The sequence below is a fragment of the Leptopilina boulardi genome, unplaced genomic scaffold (genome assembly GCF_019393585.1).
Source record: "Leptopilina boulardi isolate dan_hultmark-lab unplaced genomic scaffold, ZJU_Lbou_2.1 LbouV2_333, whole genome shotgun sequence".
Classification (NCBI taxonomy): Eukaryota; Metazoa; Arthropoda; class Insecta; order Hymenoptera; family Figitidae; genus Leptopilina; species Leptopilina boulardi.
The window spans coordinates 967681-994077 of record NW_026137900.1 but is presented as its reverse complement, the minus strand read 5'-3'; the positions used below and the strand labels follow the sequence as shown (position 1 = coordinate 994077).

Here is a 26397-nt window from a genome sequence, read left to right as displayed (position 1 = left end):
TTTTTTTCTTTGAAAAATACTCTGGCAGTCTGTTGTAATTACGGACATTAGGAAACGAATTCGTGCCTAGAAATATAAAAGAAATATATACAATATATATATATTGTGTAGAATGTTTATCATTGTTGATTGCTTTTTTTTTGGTTTGATTACAGACATTATTTTATACTATAGTTTTTTATTAATTTGGTAGATTTAAAAAATTCTCTTGGCTTCAGTAAAGTAAATTTGGAATTAAAAAAAATTTACTTTTTCTTAAAAAAAAAAAATAATGTTCTGCGTAAAAAAAAGCCTATAATTAATTTGGTTTTCGCGAAAATTGAAAACAATTTTTATTTAATTTAAATTAAATAATAAATGTTTTTTCATTGCAATTCACATTAAGGCCAGGTGCAAGTTGAGTCAGCTGTTCCTTTGAAGTTTCAATGTGACACGACTTGGACCTGGCCTTAAAAAAAAAAAAACTCTATTTTTAACCTCTAAATACGCTTGGCATCACTGCACTGAAAAAATTATAGTAAGAAAATAAGAAACATTTTGTATATTAAGAGTTGGGGGGGGGGATATTCTTAAATAGACGCCAAAAAGATATTCTTAAAATTATTGATTTTTTTCACTCTTGATAAATAATTAATTATCAATAATAATTTAATAATTAATTATTATTAATACAATCATTCAATAATTATTAAAATTTTCATGAAAATAAATTTTCTTCATTTGAAATTTTTCCTTTTTTATTTGTCAATAAATTTTCTATATTAATTTAATTAAAATCTTTCTATTTTAATTAAATAGTTTAACTACCGTCAAGATAAGCTTTTTGCGGCTATGAAAACAGATTAAAGTAAAATTTCACTTTTAATTGATATGAAAGTTTCGAAGGCGCATATAAAAAGTTTAAAACCACGCGATCATTTTCATTTTAAACTGTGATATGAAGTTTTTTTTAATTTTTTTTTTTTTTTGGGAAATTTTTATGGTTAAAGTTTTTAAGTTACGATGGTTTCATTACTATATCATATATTGTTGCCATTGTGTCTGTCAATAACGTAAGTAATATCATTGTTATAACAAAAGTTATAATGAATTTATAGAGTCGTTAGGAGAAATATAGTTGTGGCTTTGGGTCATCAGCCACTTTGCCGCGTGACCGTTAACATTGTCCGACTATTCGCGCATTATTACTACTGTTACGAATAGAAATCCTTTCAGCAACTCGCCTTCTACTACTACTGCTGCTGGTCTGATTATATCCGGAACGTTACTACTCTTGTTATTGATGAAATGTAATAAAATACATTCACTCACATGGTTCACTGTAATATAATTTTCATGATTTTCATTTCGAATAATAAATATTTAGTTTTATGCGATTTTTACTTGTATTTCATAGTCGTTTCTTTTTATTTTTTTATTAATTTTTTTATAAAGAATGATTTATATAAATTATTACGTTAGAAGAAGAAATCTGAATTGATTAAAAAAATACGATTTAAATCAAAGAAATCGTATTAAAAAAAAATTGTTTTTATAATTTTTATCAGTATAATGTTAAATTGTATTTATTAATTATTTTTAAATAGAAGAGAAAATTATATTCGTAAAGAATAGTTTTTTTTTAAGGATACTATATATTTGTGATTAAATATTTTCAGGATTTTTTTAAACTGAATAAATTTTTACAAAGTTTGGTAATAATTTCTGTTTCAGAAGCTCGTGGAGCAATGCCACCAATGTTAAGTGATAAGTTAGTGTATATATCAGCGAGAGTAGAAGAGACTATTGTAATTCCATGTGTTGCCTATGCTAATCCTCGGCCTACAAATCGGTAAGTAATAATTAAATTCTTTTTTTATATTTTAATTAATATTTTCTATTTCTTTTATATTGAATTTCAATTATGGAGAAAATTATATCTATTCATCTTGAAAAATTGAAATAACAAGAGTTACTTCAAAAAAATTTAATTTAAAATTAAAAAAATAATTAAATTAATTAATTAGTATTATTAAATAAATAAATAAATATTTACTTGAATCAAACAATTTTTATTTGAATTAAATAAATTTTATTATTTTATTTACAAAAATGTCTGTATTTGAAACAAATACCATTTAATTGACTCAAATAATAATTAAATGAATTTTATTTGATAAATAAAGTAGCCAATTATTTGAATCAAATAAATTTTTTTTAATTTAATAATAGTTATTAAATAATTTTTTAATTACCGTTAAAATCTTTTTTTTTGTGATTGAAGTAAGGACATTTTTATTTTTATTTCAAGAACTTTTAATTTAAATATTATTATGCATATTACATAAGGTTTTATTTGATAAGTATTAACCGAGTTTCTATAAAAGGTTTCGTAAGATGTTATTCAACTCTCCTTTTCTCTTTACGTAAGATTTTTATTAATGAATCTATAAAATATGCATTGATATTTTTAAAGTTCTTGGTATAAAATAATTAGATTTATGCTAATTGTTAAATTAAGTCAAATCGATTTTTTTCTACTTTTTAGATGAATTTTAATAATTATATTTCCAATTTATAAAAATATTTATGTTTCATACTTTTTTTCCACTAGATTCTGGGATTTTTAATTCCCCTAAGGGGAATTTTATTAGTTATATTATATATTATTAGATTTTTTTCATTCCTTTTTGAATTACAATTTTCAATCCCTAATTATGTTTTAATATATGTATGTGTTATTCAAAATGGAAACAAAATTAATTACCATATTGTGAATTTTTATTATGTATTTTTTTGTCGAGTTAATCCGCAATTGTTCTAAATAGATGAATTTAATATATAATATATATTTTTTCTCAATATGAAAAATAATGAAAGTACTTGTGCGCGCATTGCGTTTGTATTAGATAATGTGAGAAGTAAAGGTAACTCGTTCTTTGCTGTGAGGGACATTCGTTTCTCTATTTTCCATATTAATGCTAATTTTAAACATAGAATCCACCTCGAGGATCATGCACTTTGATATTCTCTGGGAACGTGAAAACAGCTCCCCAGTTGGGTACATCGACTTGCTAGTTCCGGACGTCTGTATTTTCAACCCGAATGATATTTATCTCTATTTCTCTATCTTCATATTTCATTAGAGAAAAAAAAAAAGAAAAATGCTTCACTGAAATTTATACATATTTCCGGAAATGTTGTTGTCAGTTCATTATTATTAGCCATATATATATATTTTCATATCGGATATTTTATAATCAGTATATATATATATATATTTCTATAAATAAAATAAGGCAACTGACATGGGGAAATCGTATTTTGTTATAAAAATATACATATATTTTTTTGGAATTTAATAATATTAAATAATGAAAAATAAATATATATTTTTTATTTAAATATAAAATAGGTTTTAAAAAATTTTGAAAAAGAAATTGTTAGTAATAAAAAATTTCAAGTTTTTTCTTATAAAAAAATATATATATATAGTTTCTTATCAAGAAGGAATGTAGTTATCTTCTCTTAAATGAATCTCGAAATTTAAATGCAAGACCATATCGACCATCAAACAGAGTTCCATCAATTCGAAATCGGGCAAATGTTTTCCTTTCCTGTTTCAATTGACAAAGTCCAAAGTCTCTCTTGACATACACATACACACATAGATACACAAATACAAGAATTCGAGTAATTCTAATTCACCGACAAAACTAGCTCCTCCTGTGCAAACAGGACATTTCGTATCGCAACAAATCTTTTATCCTCGCAAAGCCCGAATCAGTGTCTCGTTCACTCTGAGTGAATTCCAGAATGCTGATGTTACATCGGTCGGTGGTTTCGCCGCAAGTCAATTGACCTTAGATAGTTTGGCAACCCGTGGAGCGCATCCTTTCGATCTTGCTTACTCTGCTTTAACAGAGGAGAGAAAAGAGAGAGAGAGAGAGAGAGAGAGAGAGAGAGAGAGAGAGAGAGAGAGAGAGAGAAGGATAGACCGCTTGTACGTATATATGTATATATCTATAGATAATCGAATTTACGGAGGGAAATTGGTGAAGTCGAAGATAAGGCTAGAGTATGGGAGGAGGGAAGCAAGCATGATGAGAGGAAGGAAAATAGACAAAAAGAGAGAGAGAGAGAGGGATAATGTTGAGAAGGAAAATAGATAGTTTGAGTATATGTAAAATTGGGAAAATTAGTAGAAAATCTCTAAATTTTTTATAATTTTATCAGTAGTAAAGGTAAATATTTAGTCAGGCTTTTTCATTTCTTTAAAATGATTTTATCAGTAGTACAAGTAAATTTTTAGTCAGACTTCTGTAATTTTAGCAATTTTATTGGTATAAGTAGTAAAGATAAATATTTCATCGAACCTTCTTATTTTTTTTGTAATTTTATTAGTATAAATCGGGTTTAGTAGGACTTTATATTGTGTAATGTAGAAAACAGTAGTACAAGTAAATGTTTGGTCATACTTCTTAAAATTTAGTAATTTTTTCAATAGTGGAAGTAATAATTTATTAAGAAATTATTTTTTCGTACTTATATTAGTAAATTCAATCGATTTTAGTCAGACACAATGATGAAATTGGAAAATCAGTGGTAAAAACAAATTTTAAGTCAGTTTTTTTCAATTTTTAAATTCTATCAGTAGTACAAGTAAATATTTAGTCAGACTTTTTCAATTTTTATGATTCTATCAGTAGTACAAGTTAACATTTAGTCAGACTTTTTTAAAAAAATTTATGATTCTATCAGTAGTACAAGTAAATATTTAGTCAGACTTTTCAAATTTTTATAATTTATTTAGTAAGAAATGTAGTAGTAAAGTAAATAAAGTAAAGCTAATAAAGTCAAACAGTAGTACAAATAAATGTTTGGTCAGACTTTTAAAAATTTTCGTACTTTTATTAGTAGATCAAAACGATTTTAGTCTGACATAATGATTAAATTTGAAAGTCAGTAGTAAAAATAAATTTTATGTCAGACTTTTTCAATTTTTATGATTCTATCAGTAGTACAAGTAAATATTTAGTTGGACTTTTTCAATTTATATGATTCTCTCAGTAGTACAAGTAAACATTTAGTCAGACTTTTTTTAAAAAATTTTATGATTCTATCAGTAGTACAAGTAAATATTTAGTCAGGTTGTTCAAATTTTTATAATTTATTTAATAAGAAATGTAGTAGTAAAGAAAATAAAGTAAAACTAATAAAGTCAAACAGTAGTACAAATAAATGTTTGGTCAGACTTTTAAAAATTTTCGTACTTTTAATAGTAGATCAAAACGATTTTAGTCGGACATAATGATTAAATTGGAAAGTCAGTAGTAAAAATAAATTTTATGTCAGACTTTATCAATTTTTATGATTCTATCAGTAGTACATGTAAATATTTAGTTAGACTTTTTCAATTTATATGATTCTCTCAGTAGTACAAGTAAATATTTACTCAGACTTTTTTTAATTTTTTATGATTCTATCAGTAGTACAAGTAAACATTTAGTCAGACTTTTCAAATTTTTATAATTTATTTAATAAGAAATGTAGTAGTAAAGGAAATAAAGTAAAGCTAATAAAGTCAAACAGTAGTACAAATAAATGTTTCGTAAAACTTTTAAAAATTTTCGTACTTTTATTAGTAGATCAAAACGATTTTAGTCTGACATAATGATTAAATTTGAAAATCAGTAGTAAAAATAAATTTTATGTCAGACTTTATCAATTTTTATGATTCTATCAGTAGTACAATTAAATATTTAGTCAGACATTCTAAAAGTTTGTAATTTTGTCAATGGTACAATTTTTTAGGTAATTTTATCAGTAGTATAAATTAGTTATAGTCAGACAAAATCTAGTACACGTGTAATGTAAAAAAACAGTAGTACAAATTCTTCAGTGTTTAGTACGAAATCTTTAGTAAGACTTTTTAAATATTTTAATAATTTTTCTCAGTACTAAAACTCGGGTTTAGTCAGACATTATCATAAAAAATTAACAACATTAGTAAAACTAAATATTAAGTCAGACTTTCTACATTTGATAATATTTTTATGATATTGAAGTTTATTTTAGTGTAGAAAAAAATAAGTTTCCTATAATATTTTTCAAAATTTTCCGCGAATATTTACCGTTTTTACTTGTATATATAAAATAAAAAAAAACCTCACTGATTCTTGTAAATGTTTCGCTAAAATATACAGTACAGATAAAATAAATTGTTTTACTAACTGTTGTAATTTGGAGTTAAAAAATTTTGTTTAGTCGCTGCAACATATCTGTATTGTTGTAATAACAAATTCCTTAGTAATATTACCAATATAATCATTGGTATAAATAATAAAAAATTTTGTTGTAAACTTGTAACAACTAAAATTTTGTTATAGTCACAAATATATTGTTTGTGCACTGAAAAAAAAATTTTTATTTGATTCAAATAATCGGTTACTTTACTATTATTAAATAAATTTTTTACTTGAACCAAATAAATATTTACTTGAAGTAACGTACTAACTAAAAATGGTTATTTGAAAAATGGTAATAGCAAGCAACTTTTTTTTTTCTCTCAGTGCAATAAGTAATCGATTATTTGAATCAATTTTTTTTTTCAATGAATGCAACAATACAGATTTATTGTAGCGACCAAAGAATATATGTTTAGTAAGAACAAATTTTCTACGTTTCATTCATTTATCGCAAATATATTTTCAACATTTCAAAGAAACAATTCATACAATTGTTAATGAAATATGACATGCTTTTGGTACATGGGAAGGAAGAAAAGAATGACATAGACATAACGACAAAAGAACAATATGTATATAGAGACAGATTGAAGAGAGTAAGAGAGAGAGAGAGAGAGAGAGAGAGAGAGAGAGAGAGAGAGATAAATGGGATATAGGGAATGTGTCGGTAGTGAGAGAGAAGTTCGAGATGGAACTGGTTCTGGCGGTAAACCCTCAGACTCCTTGGTGAGTCAACTTGTGGAGTATGGTCTGAGGGTGAAGGTGGGATGAAGGGTAGAGAAACTAGGTAGGTACGTGGGATAGGTGGTGAACACAAGCACGGAATACCTAGTGACGTCGACGTACACGTAAACGCGGAATATTTGATGGGCTGTCAGAAGCAGTCTCTGTAATCAGCGGTCGGTTTGTTTGCTCTACCTATACAGATCTCTCTATATATACATATATATATATATATACATATATATACGCTTTCACGTACATCTCTCTGCTATCTTCCTTTTCCACTTTCCCCCACCTTTCATTCTATCCTTTCTCTCCCTCTCTTCTTCCTTTCCATAACAAACTCCTCCTCTCTCTATCTTCCTTCTCATCTCTTTTCCACGCGATGCCATACGACAAATTGAGTTGCATCTGGTTTTGAGTCAAAATTATTTATTCCACCTCTCTGTGTGTGTGTGTTGATCTCAACCACATCTCTTCTTTCGTCTGACCTATAGAAAAGTTTTGTCCTAGGAACGTTGGTTGTGTCCTGGGATTTGAAAGCTACTGCCAAAGAGAGTTGCTTTAGGAAGAGAATATAAGGGAAGAATGTGGGATGGAAGGTTTAATGAATTGCGGGAAAACGAGGTTCCTTGATTTTCGAAAAGTTAGGGGATTTGTAGTTTGGGGAAATGAACTTTTTTTTTGTGTATATATGTGTGTGAGAAGTAGAAAACGTAGGAGGAAAGATTTATAGGTACGTTCGTTGAATGAAGAAAATGTTGTTGATGTGATTAAGGAGAGTTACTCGTTGCTTCAAGATGTTGAGAAAAAAAAAGTATATAAGTTTTCAAATCGTTTCTTAAAAAGTTAAAAAGTTTAATGAAAAATGCATTAGGTGGAAATTTTTAATGAATCTTATTTTTATTATTTTCTTCATCAATTTGGAATCACACTTCTTTTTTTTCTATTATTATTTTTTCAAAAAAAAAAACAGCTTTTTTTCGTCGAATATCGGAAAAATTCTTTTTATTGAAACATTTTTTTTTCCCTTATTGCATAAATATATAAATATTATATAATGGATAGAATGAGAAAAATGCAAAAACTTGATGTTTTTGTACTTTATTTTTTATAATAATAATAATAATAATAGTAATATTAAAAAAAAGAAAACTTGAAAAAAACGGGATTTTCAAGCTATTGCTTGGGAAACTTAGCGAAAGCTCAATCAGCTTATATGGGAAATCGACCATCTGTTACGCCCTCCAGGTTTTATAATCTATTCAAATATTCCTTCTGCTTTTATAGATTATATTTTCATTTTTTGTTATTCTTGTCTTTTTTTTCTCTTTTTTATTTGCGTGTTTTATGATTGGGATTTACAAAAAAAGACATATGTCTGAGTGAAAATCAACATTTACTTTGATATTTTTTATATTTCATAGAATTGAGAAAAATTGAGAAATAACGAAACATTTTCGTTTTTCTAAATGTTTAAATCCAAATTGTTTTTTTTATGGTATTTTTAGACAGTGATTTAATAAACACCATCAGCGACAATATTTTTTTTTTTTTTTTTTTTTTTTTTTAAGTAAGTAAAAGTAGTCGCTAAGCTTCCAGTTTTCCGGCTGGGTCACGTTATGTTTGACGAAGCTCTCGAGGTTCGCTACATTTTCCTTTACCGCGGGGCTTTTCCCGCGCTATTTTGAGTGAAATTCTTTTCAGTCTTAGCAATTAATGCCGTTCTACCATATCTCGTTTTTTCCACAACAACATAAAAAAAATAAAAAAAAAAAAAAAAAAATGTCCTCACATTTTGATGGAAAAATAGAATATTTTATACTCCTAACACCTTGGCCAGTAAAGAGTTTTATATGTGCGTATAATTTCGTTAATAAAAAAGTGCATATGGTAGAACATTTCTTTGTATTTTATACAAAAGTAAGAAAATACTTTACGCAAGGTAAAGTTTTTAATAACCCTTTAAAAAAAAAAAACACCATTTTTCCCCGCTACTTTTATTTAATAAAATAAAATTTATATATGGAAAATATTTCGAAATTTAATAAATAAATTAAATAAAAAAAATAATTATAAATAAAATTTACTTGATTAAAAAACGAATAGTATTTAATAATAGTTTTCTTTAAATAATTATTTAACGAATTAAATTAATATTTCATTAACAGAAATTGAGTTTACAGTATATGTTATCAACCAGAATAAATACACATATACGTTCAATTCAAATATTTAAACAGCTGCTAAAATGAAATAGCGTTTCCATTGCTATATTAAAAAAAAAAAAAAAATAGAAAAAATTCGTAGGAATATATAAATAAATACTTTTTGTAAATTAATGTTTGAGGAAGTATTTTTATAAAAAATAAAATTCCGTAAAAGTTTGAAAAAAAAAATTAATTTAGAGCACATATTTCTGTTATTAATTAAAATTTTAAGTTGATATATATTAATATTGGATGACATTACATCCCAATCAAAAATACCTTGGCAGCCAATACTGAACCAGTACTGCGCCAGTAGTTAACTCTGGTATAATACTGAAATTTTTGATTGGGTTTATTTATGTTTATTTAACAAAAATATTTTTTTTATTTAATACGTAAATATTTATTCTACGAAAAGAAAAATTGATCAAAAAAATATTACTCAAAAGTAATTTTTTTTTTTCTAAATCGAATTTTTTTTTATGTTTTTCAGGTGGTATTATAATCGAAATCAAAGAGATGAACCAATTGACGAATCGTCGGGACATTTTTTAGTTCGTGATGGTTCATTAATTATACAAAACGTCCAAGAATTAGACGCTGGTTCCTACATGTGCACTGCCAGTAATTCGGAAGGTAGTGGATCGATGGAAGTAAAGTTAACAGTATCTGCACCCTTAAGTGTTCACGTTCAACCTGCCATTCAAACTGTAGATCTTGGTAAACCTGCTTTCTTGGTAAGTTTTTATTTTTATTTCCCCTTTATATATATATATATATATATATATATATATATATATATATATATATATATATATCAGTTGTAAAAACTTTCACAGTTTTGACAACACTTCTATATAAAATTTAAGCTTGAAGAAGTTCTTTTTTAAGAAACAAAAAAAAGAACTTTTTACGATGTCGTGAAAAATCCATTTTCAGATGCAGCTTTTGTCAGGGGACTTAAAAAAAAGTTGTGTTTTAAGAAATTTCCTTGAAATATGATTACCTTTATCAAAATGTAATGATAAATTTTTGTTCTAATATGATTGAAGAAAAAATTTTTTTTATAGAACAATCGTTTCCATTTTCTATAATTTAGTAACAAGAAAAGGTTTGCTAATGTAACTAATTTTGTAAAAAGACTTAAAAAAAAAAATGGAACCTTTGAAGCTATTAATTGCATTGGTTTTAAAAGAGATTCTTTTTCTGTGCGGAACAGTTGTAATGCTGGAAAAAATTAAAGTACTCCTAAGGGTCTCTTCCTGAATTACCTTTTTGAATAACGTCTTTCTTAAACTTCCTTTGCTCACTCTTTTTTCCTACTTTGTTGCATCGTTTGTGAGATTCCTGTGAGAAAAAGAAGTAATTTTCATTTTGACAATATTCTAATTATGTTATTTTACTATTGGTACGATTTAATTATAATTGGAGTAGTACAATTTTTTATAATAATATTTTTTAGAAAAAAATAATCTTTATTTATAAATATGTTGTTAATTTTATTAATAGGGAATAAATAAATTTTAATTTCATGAAGTAATTTTGAAATAGAAAATAATGAATTGATTTCTTTTTGCTCTCTATAAATTAGAAGCAATTGAAGAGAATAATTATATTCTCGAGATAAGCTGAAAGGATGTGCTTCTGTTTCAGACATGTAGCGCGAGTGGATTTCCTCAAGCTGCATTTTATTGGCTGAAGGATGGTCAACCACTGCGAACTGGTGCCCGCATAAGAATAGTTTCACGGGAACGAATTTCCGTGACGTCAGTTGCACGCGAAGACCGTGGAATGTACCAGTGTTTTGTGAGAAATGAACATGAGATGGCGCAGGGAATTGCGGAATTACGCCTGGGCGGTACGTTCTTTTCAAGTTATTTAAAATTTAAAAGTCGAGGATCTTTCAAGATGGACTTGATGCACTCTTTCCATTTTGCAAGAGGAGTTTATTCTCCTTTACTTTACCATTAGGAATTGAAACGACCTACTTTTACATTTATAACGTTTATCGATCAAACGGGTCCGTTTTTCTTTTCTGAATATTTTACTTCCTTTTAACATAGCTTTCATACTTTTCTTTCGATAGCTAACTGAATAGTATTGCTTTTTTTTCTTTTTTTTTTTTTTTTTTTTTAAATACACATCAAGTTATTGTGATCCAAGATTTATATTTTCTTTCAAATAGAATGCATTATTAATGTTTAGAAATAATTTATTTTGCCCCACGGTAATAAAAAAATAATAATTGGATAACAAAATTATCTGATTGGCATAAAAAGGAAGAGGAAAAAAAGTAAAAATATATAATTTTTAATTTATTTATCAAATTTTCTTGTACTGTTATAGTGAAAAAAAAAAATTTATTTGGTTCCAATAATCGGTTACTTGACTATTATCAATTAAATATTTACTTGGACAAAATAATTTTTGAAACCTAATAATAATAATAATAATAATAATTATAATAATAATAATAATAATAATAATAATAATAATAATAATAATAATAATAATAGTAATAATAATAATAGGATAGGATTAATAGGAAAGAAAAAATTAATGTAGAAAAATTATTAATTAGAAGTTTTTTGCGGTGGAAAATACTTATTGAGTGTGAAATGTGAGAATTTTGGATTAAAATTAATTTTTTCTTTTGAGTTTAAGGAAAATTTGTTTTTTCCTTTTTTTTTGAGATTCTAAAGATATTTTGCTTTTTAAACCTATAAAGAAAATTTTTACCGTAATATTCTCATTTTCTCGAAGTAATCTCGTTCTTTTTCTTTCTTTCTGTATTCTTCCTTTAATGCCTTTTTGCAAATCACTCGACGCTGAACGTGATTACAACGGAAGATTTCATTAGGACGTTTAGATTTTTGTACTCTCGGCTTGCGATATTTCACCCGAAAGCCCCCGCGATGAAAAAGAAATTTTTATATATTTTTCACAAATTACAAAAGTATTTCAATTTATTTAATTGAATTTTCAAAAAAAAAAAAAAAATGCGATTAATTTATTAATTATGGACGGAAATTGTATTTATTTTTTTTTTTTTTATAAAATTGGTTATAAATAAGTTTAAAAAAATTTTTTCAATATTATTTTTTAATATTATTTTATTATTTATATAATATTATTATTATATTGTAATTTATATATTATTTTACAAATTGAAATTTGTAATTCTAATTTTTAATTAATAACTTTTTTTTAAATTATTGATTTATTTCAATCTTTGTGTTAGAAAATATTTTTGAAATTTTATAAATAATTATAACAATTGTCGAGGTAATTTTCAAAAGTTAAGTGACAGTGATACATGAATTCATATTTTTCAATTTAATCCTTTACAATTGAACTTCATAAACTGCATTCCGTGATAAATTACAACCCAGGAATAAGCAACTAATTGGCACATCATTTTCGAGAGAATCATCCGTGTGGAATAATAATTTATCATATATATATATATATATATCTAAACGAAAAAAGATGAAAATAAACTTCACTAATTATATCTATATTCGGGTTTATATTTTTTAATTTTAATTATTAAATTTTTAAATTATATTTTATGACTTAAAAAGCAATGTTTAAAATTTTCGCAACAATTATTTAAAATTATTTTTTAGTTTTTAGGTTTTGAATTTAAATTTATTTTTTTTTATCGTAATGTAGCTTATAAAATTGTTTATTTGGAATATTTATTAAAATGTAATAAAATGCTTGAAAACGTTTAGTATACAATTATAATGGAAATCTCTCGAACGAAAAGATTGAAATAAATGAGACTTTTGAAAGTTTTAATATTCTTTTGATACAAAGGATTCTTTTGTAAAGAAAAATTATTATTATAAAATTCATTATGTTGGCAAAATTATAGTTCTCGTTTCTTTGTCGAGTAAATAGTGTTTAATTTTTATGTTAGTGGAAATCATTATATAGTCTAGAAGAAAGTTGGCTTAGTGGTGCGAGCACTTTGCAAATGCAAATAAAGTCGAGAGATGGGAATCTCTCTCTTGTATATATATATATATATATATATATATATATATATATATATATATGTGTGGAGATGAGAAATTTTTGTGAAATTTTAGTGTGCCTCTGTGGATTAGTTGGCGTTTGCTTGTGTAATGTCAATTTTAAAACAGCAATTTACAGAGCTATACTAGGAATTTTCTCCAGAATGTATAGGTCGTTGACTTTTTTTTTTTCTTTTTTTAATCGAGATTCAACCTAGATTATGGTATACATGAAGTCTCATTTTCAGTACAATTCCGACACAATTCCATTTTATTAAACCCGTTTCATGATTCTTTTTGTTCTCTCTCTCTCTCTCTTTTTTTTCATATATAGAAAAATCGTCAACGTTTCACTTTCATCAACTAACGTTTTATTTACACTGCACTTCCATTTTCTTTCAAACATTTTTGTTTGCGATTTAATGGAAAAATTTGCATAAATGTCATATTTCGAACGAGTAATTCGTATGCACATATTTGTTTAAAATTGTGTTTTTTATATCGCGCATTGTCTACACTATATATGATATTTTGTAATACTTGAAAATTTTTTTTCTGTTCATTTTTTTTTAAATTATTTATTTTTTTACATTGTTCCTTTTACTATTGTATATTTAAAAAAAAAAAAAATTTGTATTACCTTTGTAAAATATTTTTGTTTGCCTTTTGTTTATATATTTTTTTTCTTTATCCAATGCAAAAAGTAGAATATATTGAATTTTATACGTTGAAATTAGTATCGAGGAATATTTTCTGCAAAATTATGAGAAAATAGAAAAATTCTTTTTCATGCATATTGGCGTGGCTGTTGAAAGTTAAAAATTACATTAATTTTTATTACCTGCTTTTACTTTGAAAAATAGAAATATACTAAAAGTGTAAAACATGTTTGCAAAGTAAATTTTTCTTTTGCAACGATTTGCGTCGAGTGATTATTCTATTTATCTTCTTTTTCTATATCCATTTTTGGTTTTTGTTCTTTTCTTTTTGTTTTTTTTTGTGAAAAAAATCCTCTAATCCTCTGCCAACAATTTTCTAGTTTTATTCAACACTTCTTTTTAATTTTATTAAAATCAATATCTCTCATTTATTTATTTTTAATCTTGTTGGTAATTTAATATTGGAATTTTGTATTTTATTGAATTTCTATTTTTTATTTTAACATCAATTTGTTTGACTTTTGACATTTGTTATTAAATTTTATAATGAATTTTCCATTTTTATTTAAAAATAATTTCTTGTAATTCAATTGAAATATTGAATTCAATTTTATCTATACATCTATTTCAATAAATTTCTCATTCATCAATTATGTTGAATTTAATTTTATTTTTAACAATATTTATTTGGTTTAAATGGATTTTTAATTTTTAAATTTTAATTATTTGATTTAAAAAAAAAAATTCTTAAATTAAATAATTAATTTGATTGCATTTTTGAAAATAATTTGTTTACGTGTACAAATACAATTTGTCGATTACAGTTTATTTTTAAACTTTTGTTTTTTATAATTATTAATAAATTGTTATATCAATTAATAATATCTCTTATTTTTGAACTTATTTTCATGAGAAATTATTATCAGAAATAAAAAATTATTAATATATTGATAAATGAGAAATTATTGAACACTAATTTTTTGAATTATAATAATAATATTAATCGTTTTTTTTTATTTTTCACATGAAAAATGATATTTTGCCACCGATTAAAGTCTAATTATCATTGTTTTCGATAAAAGATGAAAAGGATTTTAAAGACCTACTTATTATATAATGCTTTTTCAGTATGAAGAAGAGTAGTAGTTTAATTTGAATCTTTTGTTCATTTTCGTCGAGCATGTCACCGTAGATTAAAGTTAGTCTTGTTATTTGATCGCTCACGACAAAAGAATAGAAAGGAATCGCCAGACATTTTGATTAATCGAGAAAGTTTCTTTCTATTCAATCTTCCTTTATTTAAAGTAATCATCGTTTTTAGTGACTCGAGTTATCTAATGATTGGCATTATATTATATTTGCTGCAAATTTTCATCAGATGATAGCAGATATATTAAAAAAAAACGGTATCTAAAATGTTTACAAATATATATTTAAAAACGAGTAAATACAATATTTATTGGTGAAATATCTTTTGTTCGTATTAATTAAATATTGAATTTTGAAATATTTTTTTGAAATAATAAACGTAATTTGTTTTTCATACATATTGTTATTAAATTGTAACAATGAGTTATAATTTATAAAAAAATATATTGTGAAAATTGATAATAATGCATTTAGTAATTAATGATGATAAATCAATGTTATAATTATCGAGCTTTTTAGGAAAAAATATAGTATTTTTCGATAGTGGAAAATTATTATTAAAATAACGACAGAGAGTACAGTCTGACTAAAATTTACCTTCACTACTGATAATAGAATTTCTAAAAATATGTCTGACGGAAACTGACTTTCACTACTGATACTATTTTTTATATGAATAAAAAAAAATTGGAGTCTGACTAAAATTGGTCGTTACTACTGACAATAAATTCCGAATAGTTATAATAATTTTTGTATTACTAAAACTGTACTTATTACTTATAAAAAAATTATATGAATTTAAAACGTTTCGTCTGACTCAAAACTGACTGGCACTACTGATATCAAGTTTAAAGAATTCACTGATACCAAAAAGAAATTAAAATGTCTGACTGTAACTTTCCTTTACTACTTGGCATCAAATTCATAAGAATTTGGTATGTCTGACTAAAACTGATTTCTACTACTGTTAGCACTTTTTTTACTTAAACGTCACATATACATAAACAAAAATAATTTAAACATAAATAATTTATGTCTGACTGAATTTGACTATTACTACTTTCATAAAAAAAAATTGTCTATTACTACTTATACAAAAAAATTTCAATAATTTTTTTTACTATTTATAAAAAATTAGGAATTTTTAAAAAAAAATTTTTAAATTGTTAATTGATAAAAACAAGTTCAATATCAGAATTATTATAGTTCCATATTCGTTTTGGCAATTGAAATTGATATTACATGCCACTTAAAATGTAGAAATGTATGAGAAATACCTTTAGAAATTAGAAAGCACATATATAACTATTGTTGAATGCCAAACTAAGGTCTCGAAATTCATAAATCAAAAGGATATATAGCTTTAAGCATAAATTTCGTATTCACACTCTGGTAAACTTTGACAAAATGCTCTTCTCATCTCTAGGTCTTCTTATAATTTAAACAACAAAGTAGCATTACGATTTTCAAAGTGAAATTGCCATTGGTTTACAATATGTATATATATAGAAGGTATATATAAAGTCATTAAATTTAGTATCAAGATTCTTCTCGGCTCTATGATTTCTAAAGCTCTAAAGGACATAGGAGTTTAGGCTGCATATAGCCCGCAGCTCGTTGGGAGAGTTAGACCATAGATTTGCATACGCTAACGAGGTTCTCGTGGTTTTGGCGATGCTTTGCATGATGGTGCGCTTCTATCATGTTCTGTCAAACTCCCCGATTACTCTCTTCAAACTCGCGTCGAAGGTGCAAAGTAATTTATCCCCCTATATATATAGAATTATTATTCGCTTCTGAATCATCGCAAATCATCAATTTTATATTGGAAAAAAATTCATTTGATTCAAATAATCGGTTTTTAATTAATTTCTAAGAATTTGAAATATTTAGTCTGATTTGAACTACTGATATCAAATAATTTACTGATACAAAAAAGAATAGGAAATTTAAATGTCTGACTAAAACTGATTTCTACTACTGATAATAGAAATATAAGAATAGAAAAAAAGTTATTTGATTTCAAATAAATGGTATTTTATTTAATTTTTTTTTTTTAATTTTAATGCACTCGTTTTCTTGTCACAGTTGTAAAGATAGAATTTAATCATTTTAAAATTCCATACCCCCCGCAGTATTATATACCAATTTCCTTATGGCCTTTGCGAGAAATATACTTACTTTTGACTTTGTAAATTTTCCAGCTTTCCAGTTTAGCTGAGAAGAAAGCCGTACACTGCCTTTTAAACTAACTCGCTCTGGAAAATTAACGAGCTCTTAAAGTTGCTTTAATTAATTTTAAGAGATTTTACACGGCCCTTTTCAGAATATTAATATCGTCTTTTGATCGTGTGTAGAGTGTATGAAAATTTCATTTTTTATTACATACTAACAAGTATATTTAAATATATATATTTAAACAAATTCAAATAAGTAGAATTTTACAAGTTTCAGGTACAAAATTTTTTTTTTCAAATAAATTATTTACAACATTTTTTACCTCGATTTGCTATTTGGAGATAATTTTATACAGTGGGAAAAGTTAATTTTTGTTATTTTTAAAAAGTAGTAAAAGTCAATTTCCGTCAGACAGATATAATTTTCATGATTAGTGTCTTTTTGTATAAGAATGAGAAAAGTCAATTTCAGTGAGACAAAAGGGTTTTGAATTTTCTTTTATATAAGTAGGTAAAAGACAATTGAGAACAAAACTTTTTAAATTAAAACTATACTTTTAATTATTGTACAGTGAGTAAATTGAAATTTTTTAATTCAGACAAAACAGTTTAAGTTCTTGTAATTTTATTATCAGATAGTAAAAGTGTGTTTAAGTTAGATTTCTTCCGCAACTTTGATTGATTATAAAAAATCTTATAGTTTAGAATTATTCGCAAAAAATTAATTTTTAGAAATTAAATAAAATTAATTTTCAGATAACAATAATTAGTGATAAGAATCTTATACTTTATATATACTTTTTTTTGAATAAAATTAAAAAGAAAATTAAATTTTTTTTAACATAAAAATTAATTAAAGATTTTATAATTAAGATTTTTTTTTTGAAAAAAATATAAATATTTAGACAAAAATTAGTTGAGGATCGTATTTTTTTAAAAAAACTAATTTTATACGTAAAAATTAGTTAAGGAGACTGCTTTTGAATTATTATATTTGACAGAAATTACTTTTTAGCCATATTGTACGAATAGGATTATATAGCTGTAATAATTTATACAAGGATTATGTTCAATTTTGCGACAGACAAGCAATAATCGATGTTTATCTATTATTAATGATTTCATTAAAATCCCTATAATTAAATCCGTTAATTAATTTTTTTTTCTTATAATGAATTTCTAATTTTGTGATTGAATTGAATATTTTTTCTGTGTATATATTATTTCCGCAATATTTGAATATATATATATATATATATATATATATTCTTGAAGAAAAATCGTTATAGAAAAGAAGGAAAAAAAAAAGTTAGCAAATCAATTTTCTAGAAGAACACGAGCGCATACAAATTGAAAACGCGGTAACGTCAAAGCTGTGCATCAATTTTTTTTTTCACTTCAAATCGATAAGAGAGAGAAAGAGAGAGAGAGAGAGGAAATTATCAGTGCAAAACAATGCAATATCTCTAGAATAAAAATAGAGGTTTCTTGTAGAGAGAAAAAATTCCTGCAATTGATGCACTTGAGAATGGAAAACGACTCGGGCTATAAAAGCAGGGGTAAAAGAAAGTTAATTGGAAATTGCTCCTAGGTATATGGTAACTAACGGATGGGCATTGCCAGTGTGTATTGATTTCTTTCGATATGATGAAACTTCCTCTAAGTAGGAATTTTTTTTATTTCCGTTTTTTTTTATTTCCTTTTTTTTTTTTTTATTCGCTTAAGTCAATTTTTTTTTTCGTTCATTATCGGCTTACCGCCGTTACACTTTACGTTTCATTCGCGTTCATTTAGTGTGGCGCATGCCCGATACTTGTTTTCTGTTACTGAATGAATCCCAAAAATATATAGTTGACTTCTCTTCTATATATATATATATACACGAGAAATTCAATCACGTGTAGAATATCCTCAATAAAACTTGGATTTGTTGTTTTTTTTCGTTTTTCCTTTTTCAAGTTTACAAACAAATATAAATAAAAATTCACCCCGTGTGTGAAACCTTAAAATGACCATTAAAAATTGGAAATAAAAATATTGAGGAAAAAATTTTGCAAAATTTTTATTCTTTTTTTTTAATCGTTTGGGTAAAATAATATTTAAAATTTTCCGTTTATCATTATAGAAACTTTCTAAAGTGACCTTATTTTATGATTTAAGCTTTATGATGTTGGAGTAATTAATGTGTCAATCAGAGCGCGAGGAATATAAAAATTGTGATAGAAAATTTCACTAAAAAAAAAAGAAAAAATAGATAATATTTTATAAAATATCAATACGTTATGAATTATCAAGATATTTTATCGAAGTTATGCTTATATAATTCTGTTTATTAATATTTAAATATATATATATATATATATATATATATGTATATATATATATGTCTAGTAAACGACAAAATCAATTTCCGGACTGATTGCGTTGGATGTTAATCATTTTGTGGAGAAAGCTTATTTTAGAGCCGATAATTCTCCAGGTTAAATTATAATTAAAATTTTTTTATTATTTTTTAAATATAAAATTAACGGGATTTTATTATTTTAAAAACAAGCTCATTTTCAATTAAGAATTAAACAATAATTATATATTTATTAATGTTTTATGAAAATTTATATAATTTTCTCCCAAATTTTTTATTTTTTTTTAAAAACAAATATTGCTTTTTTAAGTTAAAATAATCTGTTAATTTTTCAGTAGTATAAGTCAACGGACGAAATTTTTTTACATAAAAGAATGAAAAAATTAAGTATAACGAATTTTAGAACATAGTTTCTAGACTATATTTAATTTTCATTTTTTGTAGTACTTTTCAGTAGTAGAGGTCAACGTGTAAATTGTCATATTTGAAAGAATAAGCAAATATTTATGAAAAAATATATTTGAAATCTTATATAACGAATTTTGAAAAATATTTCTTTTAATATTTGTTGATAGTACTTTTCAGTAGTGTTGGTCAATGTATGTGACATACATTTGAGAGAATGGGGAAAAATAAAGTATAACTTTAAAAACTTATTTTCTAGGCTATTTAATTTTGAAAAAAAATTTCAGTAGTACAGGTCAACGTATGACAATGACATTCCTGAAAAATGTTTAAAAAAAATAAATTGTAACAAATTTTAAAGCATATTTTCTAGACTATTAAATCTTAAATTTTTTTTTGCAGTACTTTTCAGTAGTAAAAGTCAACGTTTAGAGTGACCTATATTTGAAAGATAAAAATAAAGTATTTTATTATTTATTTTATATATTTTAAATACATATTAACAAGGGTATTTAATGTTAGATTTTTATGATAATACTTTTCAGTAGTATAGATAAACGTATAGAATTACACTAATAAAATTATCAAACACAAAATATAACGAGTTTTAAAATACATTTTCTATATTTTTATATTTTCTATTTATTACAATGGTTTTGTATTTTTCAGTAGTATAGGTGAACGTACGTAATAACCTACATCTGAAAAATATGCAAAAAAAAATATTGCAAAGTATAACACACATTTTATACAACTATTTAATATTAAATTTTCATCACAATTCTTTTTCAGTAGTATAGGTCAACGTATGGAATTACCTATATCTATACATTCTTTTACAAATTAATTAATAAATATAAAATATAACAAATTTTAAAATAAACATTTTAAAATTTATAACAAATTAAATTTTTTTTTTAAATATTATTAACCAAATATATAATATATATATATGAATTAAATGAACGTATATTTGTCTCACAATCAGAGGCAACTATTAGTCCATTTATTTGACGTAAATAAAAAATTTTATTATATCATAAATAAAAATTTTTTTTCTCAAATTTTAAAATAAAATTTTTTTAAATATTTTAAAAATAATTTTATTTCTTTTTTTTTGGAAAATTTTACATTGGAAAAAAATGTTTAACTTTTTAGTTATATAAATATTAAAAGAATAGAACAAAGAAATTATGAATTTTTTTCATTATGGAAGCAATTTTATAGAGGCAATTTTGGTTCTTGTAACCAAATTTTGGTTGTCTGAAACAAAGTCGTAGAATTATCTCAACCAAATATTTGGTTAGGCCAACAAAATTATTTGGTTGAATATTTTTAAATTCCAACCAAAATTTGGTTACGGCAACAAAATTATTTGGTTGAATATTTTTAAATTCCAACAAAAAATTTGGTTACGGCAACAAAATAATTTGGTTAACACAACAAAATAGTTTGGTCTAAAAAACCAAATGATCGTTTTTTGTCCTAACCAAAATTTGGTTGCGACAACCAAATAATTTATTTGATCTAAATAACTGTTTGGTTTATTTTAATAAATTTTTTGAACAAAGAAAAAATTTGATTGAGCTAAATAAACGTTTGGTTTATGTAACCAAATGTTTGGTTAACTGTATATCAATGCATTTATTTTGTTCATTTAACCAAAATTTGGTTGCTTCAAACGAATTTTTTTCTGAGTGTAAATATAAATTCAATGTTAAATTGATAATAAATAAATAATAAAATAAATAAAAAAGATAAAAAGAAAAGAAAAAAGGTAGAATAAAATTTTTAATTTTACAAAAAAAAACGCTTGGTTTGATCAACCAAACATTTTTGTTGATCTAACCTAAAAAAATTTGGTTGAGCTAACCAAACATTTTCGGTATGCCAACAAAAAACACTCAACCAAATTTTTTGATTGACTCAAATAGTTTGGTTGCTTAAATATAAATACAAAATTTTTTTTTGGCCCAATCAAATTTTGATTGCTCTGACTAAACATTTTTCTCAGTGTTGTATATTTAGAGAATGGAGAATGTAATAATGGATGAATGATTTTATGATTAAATAATGGAATTTTGATTTTCTGTTTAACAGAGATCGCGCCACAGTTGGTCTATAGATTCATTGAACAGACAATGCAACCAGGTCCATCGGTTTCTCTGAAATGTAGCGCAGCGGGTAATCCTACGCCGCAAATTTCCTGGCTCGTGGATGGATTTCCGCTGCCGCAAAACGACAGACTTCTCATTGGCCAATACGTTACTGTGTACGGAGATGTAATCTCCCATGTCAACATTTCGTCAGTGAAGCCGGAAGATGGTGGCGAATACGAATGCACGGCGAGCAGTAAAGCTGGAGAGGCAAAACATTCTGCCCGGCTGAATATTTACGGTGAGAATCGTTTTTCAATAAACGTATAAAATCACATACTATGTATATGTGGGGCAAATTTTCTCAAGTGATCCAATAGCAAAAAAAAAAAAAAAAAATGTGATCATTAAGAAATTTATTTTTGATTTTTTTTTAAAAAATGAGGTAAATTATTTTGAATTTGAAAAACATTGCATAATTTAAAAAATTCAGGGTGTCTACTAGTCCTGGAAGTCCTGGAAATGTCCTGGAATTTGAAAAAATGTCCTTGAAAGTCTTGGAATTTTAATTTTTGTCCTGGAATTTTTTATATTTTGCTTTTAAATTTTCAAAAAAAATCTCTAATTTTGTCAATCAAGTTAAAAAAAAAATTCATTAAATAAGTAAAATGAAAATTTACTTAAGTAATTAATTAATTTTTTAATAATTTCTGAAAACAATAGTTAAACTAAAAATTTTTTTTATTCCTTAAAGTCATCCAATTTAATGTCCTGGAAAAATAAGAAATTTGTCCTGAAAAGTCCTGGAATTTTAATTCAGATTTTTAGTAGACACCCTGTAATAAATGCAGGAGAAATTCTTTCGAAAATAGATTGAATTTTTTTTTCATCCCTTTATGCAAAAGTGATTTTTCAAAAAAAAAAAAATTCACTGTTCATATTTGAGGAAAATTTTAATCGCTTTCTACAGTTTTTGATAAAATAATAATTTATGCAGGTGAAATACTTATTGATAGTACTAACTTTTATGTAAATTTCAAATCAATTTGAGAAACATTTTTTTTTTAATTGGATGACTAGAAATTTTTTCCTCATAAAAACGGAAAGGGTGTGGAGATGAGTACAGATAAAAAAAGTAACTTTCTTTTGCGAATTTTTAGGAAAATCTTATGTAAATATATAGAAAAATACTGGCTTGTATATTATACCTATATATAAACCTAATGCGTGTATGTATAACTATATAGAGAAGAAAAATATTATCACGTAAATCGAACTATTATACAAAGAGGTTTTTAGAAAAGAATAACTTTTATTTGGACATGCAACCATATTTAACGAAAGTGTATGTCGAAACTGTTTCTGGAAATAGAAAATATCTCTCCATACCCTCTTTTTATTTTACCAATTTTTTTTTTGAATATTATCGAAATTCTTTTTAAAATTCCTTTGAAGCAGAAAAATTTTTTGACGGATGTTTTATTATTATTATTATTATTATTATTATTAATATTAATTCTGTCAAAAACTTTTCGAAAAATTATAAATTTGGCTAAATGTAAATTTCATCTAATTAAATTCAAGAAAATAAAATTTCCTAAAAAAATAAATTTTAGAAATTTACTATTTGTTTTACATAAAAAAAATTTTCCACTAGATATTTTTGTATTTTCCACCAATAAGTAGAAGAGACGATTTATGATCAGACTTACAAGTTGAAAATTAAAAAAGAAAAAAATTGAACTTGATGTTAAATGATACTAAATTGACTGCCAATCAAAAATTTATTTCACTTAATCACTGTTTTATTACACGTTGTAAATTTAATTTTAAGTAGAAAAGTTCCATTATGATCAGACATTTTATTTTCATTTTCCAAGTAGAGCAAATACTTTACTTGTCGGATATAGGAAAAATAAAAAAATGAAATTATGTTTTTTTTTTTTAAAACATCAAAAGACAAGAAATCTGATTAAAAAAAGAAAAAGAAAAAAAATTAAAATTATTGTATATAGGAATGGTGTCAGAAACATAATTTAGCTAAAGCTCTTATTGAAATGAGTATATAAATCGAATTTTTATGATTGCCTTGAACGGAAGTCGTGGTATAAAATAGCTCAAGTATCTTGGGTTTTACACAAAGTCGTCGTCGTCGTAGTCGCTCGACGACATTCCCCGACCTCGTTTTCTTCTTTTCCCTGAGCATTGATAATGTTCGAAGCAATCACGCAATTTTCTGATTGCAGGATTACTGTACGTGAGAGAAATGCCAACTATTTCAGCGGTGGCTGGAAAGCAACTATACATCAAATGCCCTGTCGCCGGGTATCCAATTGAAGCTATAATATGGGAAAAAGGTAAGAAAACCTATTCGATCGTTTCGTTTTAAATTTACCGAGTTCTGCTTTAAACGTATCCTTCCTGTAGACCGTACTTTATCGTTTGAAAAGGAGAAATTGGAGATGTCCAAGATAAATCTTGAAAGTCTCTCTCTCTCTCTCTTTCTCTCTCTTGCTCTCTCTACTCCTAACTTTTTACCTCCCATTTTTGTTATTGGCATCGAATTATAATGCTCTATTGTGAAATCTCCTCTCACTCGAGAATAAAATAAATTTAAAATTAAATTAAATACAAAAATTATCCTATTAAAATTAAATTAAATTATTATTAGGTTTAAAAATAAATAAATTGGCAGCGCTTTACTGTTCGAAACAATAATTGATATAATTTTTATCTTGATTGACTTTAATTGAATTTATTTATTTAATAATAAAGGAATTAAAAGTTAAGTCCAATTTGAAAATAAAACACTTTTTATTTCTAAAGGAATTTTAATTAATTTAAAAATCTGACCAATTCAATAGACTTAATTGTTTCATTGTTTTTTCTGCTTTTTATTATGTCTGACTAAAACCAACTTGTACTAGTGATAATATTACCAAAAAAAATATGCAAAAAGTCTGACTAAATATTGACATGTACTACTGACAAAATTAGAATGTCCGACTAAATATTTGATAAAATTTTAAAAAAATAGTAATAGGCATACTATAATTTGTTCTACTTATAAAATTACAAAAAAAAATTCAACGAGTTTGACTAAACATTTACTTTTACTACTGAATTATTTATAAATGATTATTTAAATTAATTTAAACATTTTTTATTATTTTCATAATTTTGATAGCAATTTTAATCCTCCCTCATCCAAATTTTTGTAACACAAAATTTAAAAATTATATAATAATAAAATGCTTGGTCTGTCCTTCTGTCCTAACTTGAAGTTGGTCTTTTATGATTTCACGTGTTTTTTGAATAGTAATCTTATGACATGTCAAATTTGTGTCAAATTAAACTTGAAAATTTTAGAAATAATTAAATTTCAAAAGATATTGTTAATTTTCAAACAATAATAAAATTTTACAGAACTAAAAATAATTTATCAAAAAATTTTTTGGAAAACATTTTTTAAATTTAATTGAATTTTCAAAAGATTTAAAATTGAGATTTTAGAAATTAATTGAACTTCAAGTGATTTTAATTAAAATTTTATATGATTTCACTAAAAAATTTATTAGAAATTACAGACAAAATACAATAATTTGATAATCATTTTTAATTGAAAAATGGTTTCAGATAGTTGAATTTTCAAAGAATATTATGAAAATATTTAAAAATAATTGAATTCCCTTAGAGTTATAATTGAAATTATTAAATTTCAAAAAATTTTCGATGGAAAATTTTAGAAATAATTAAATTTTAAATGCTTTTAAATTCAAATTATTGAAAATTCAATTAATTTTGAATTCAAATTTTTTAGAATAATTAAATTTTCTTTAATTTTGATTTGAAATTTTGGAAAATAATTATATTTCAATTAAAATTTTGGATAATAATTCATTTTTAGTTGATTTTTTATTGAAAATTTTAATAATTAATTTTGAATTGAAAATTTAGAAAATAATTAAATTTTATTTGATTTTAAATTTAGAAAATAATTGAATTTTAGTTGATTTTGAATTGAAAATTTTGAAAATAATTGAATTTTCTTTGATTTTGAATTGAAATTTTGGGAAATAATTGAATTTTAATTGAAATTTTGAATAATAATTTAATTTAAGTTCATTTTTTATTGAAAATTTGGATAATTAATTTTGAATAGAAATTTTAGAAAATAATTGAAGAATTTTATTTTATTTTAAATTGAAAACTACGAAAATAATTGAATTTTAAAAGATTTTGAATTAAAAATTTGGAAAGTAATTGAATTTTCTTTGATTTTGAATTAAAATTTTGGGAAATAATTGAATTTTAGTTGATTTTGGAATTGAAATTTTGGAATATAATTGAATTTTTGTTAATTTTCA

At 24.5% G+C, this 26397-nt stretch overlaps 1 protein-coding gene across 11 annotated transcripts in view; it reads left to right on the top strand.

The window, feature by feature from the left end:
• The window catches only part of LOC127285523 (cell adhesion molecule Dscam2-like), a 163185-nt gene that overhangs the window by 67215 nt on the left and 69573 nt on the right, over window positions 1–26397 (top strand). For 10 of the 11 annotated variants that reach the window (XM_051311600.1, XM_051311598.1, XM_051311601.1 and 7 more), the window contains exons 5-9: window positions 1714–1831; window positions 9654–9897; window positions 10814–11018; window positions 22035–22331; window positions 24277–24387. In XM_051311600.1, coding sequence (XP_051167557.1) covers window positions 1714–1831; window positions 9654–9897; window positions 10814–11018; window positions 22035–22331; window positions 24277–24387 — 975 coding nt within the window. The remainder of the gene's footprint in view (window positions 1–1713; window positions 1832–9653; window positions 9898–10813; window positions 11019–22034; window positions 22332–24276; window positions 24388–26397) is intronic. The other variant, XM_051311599.1, reaches the window with a different exon arrangement.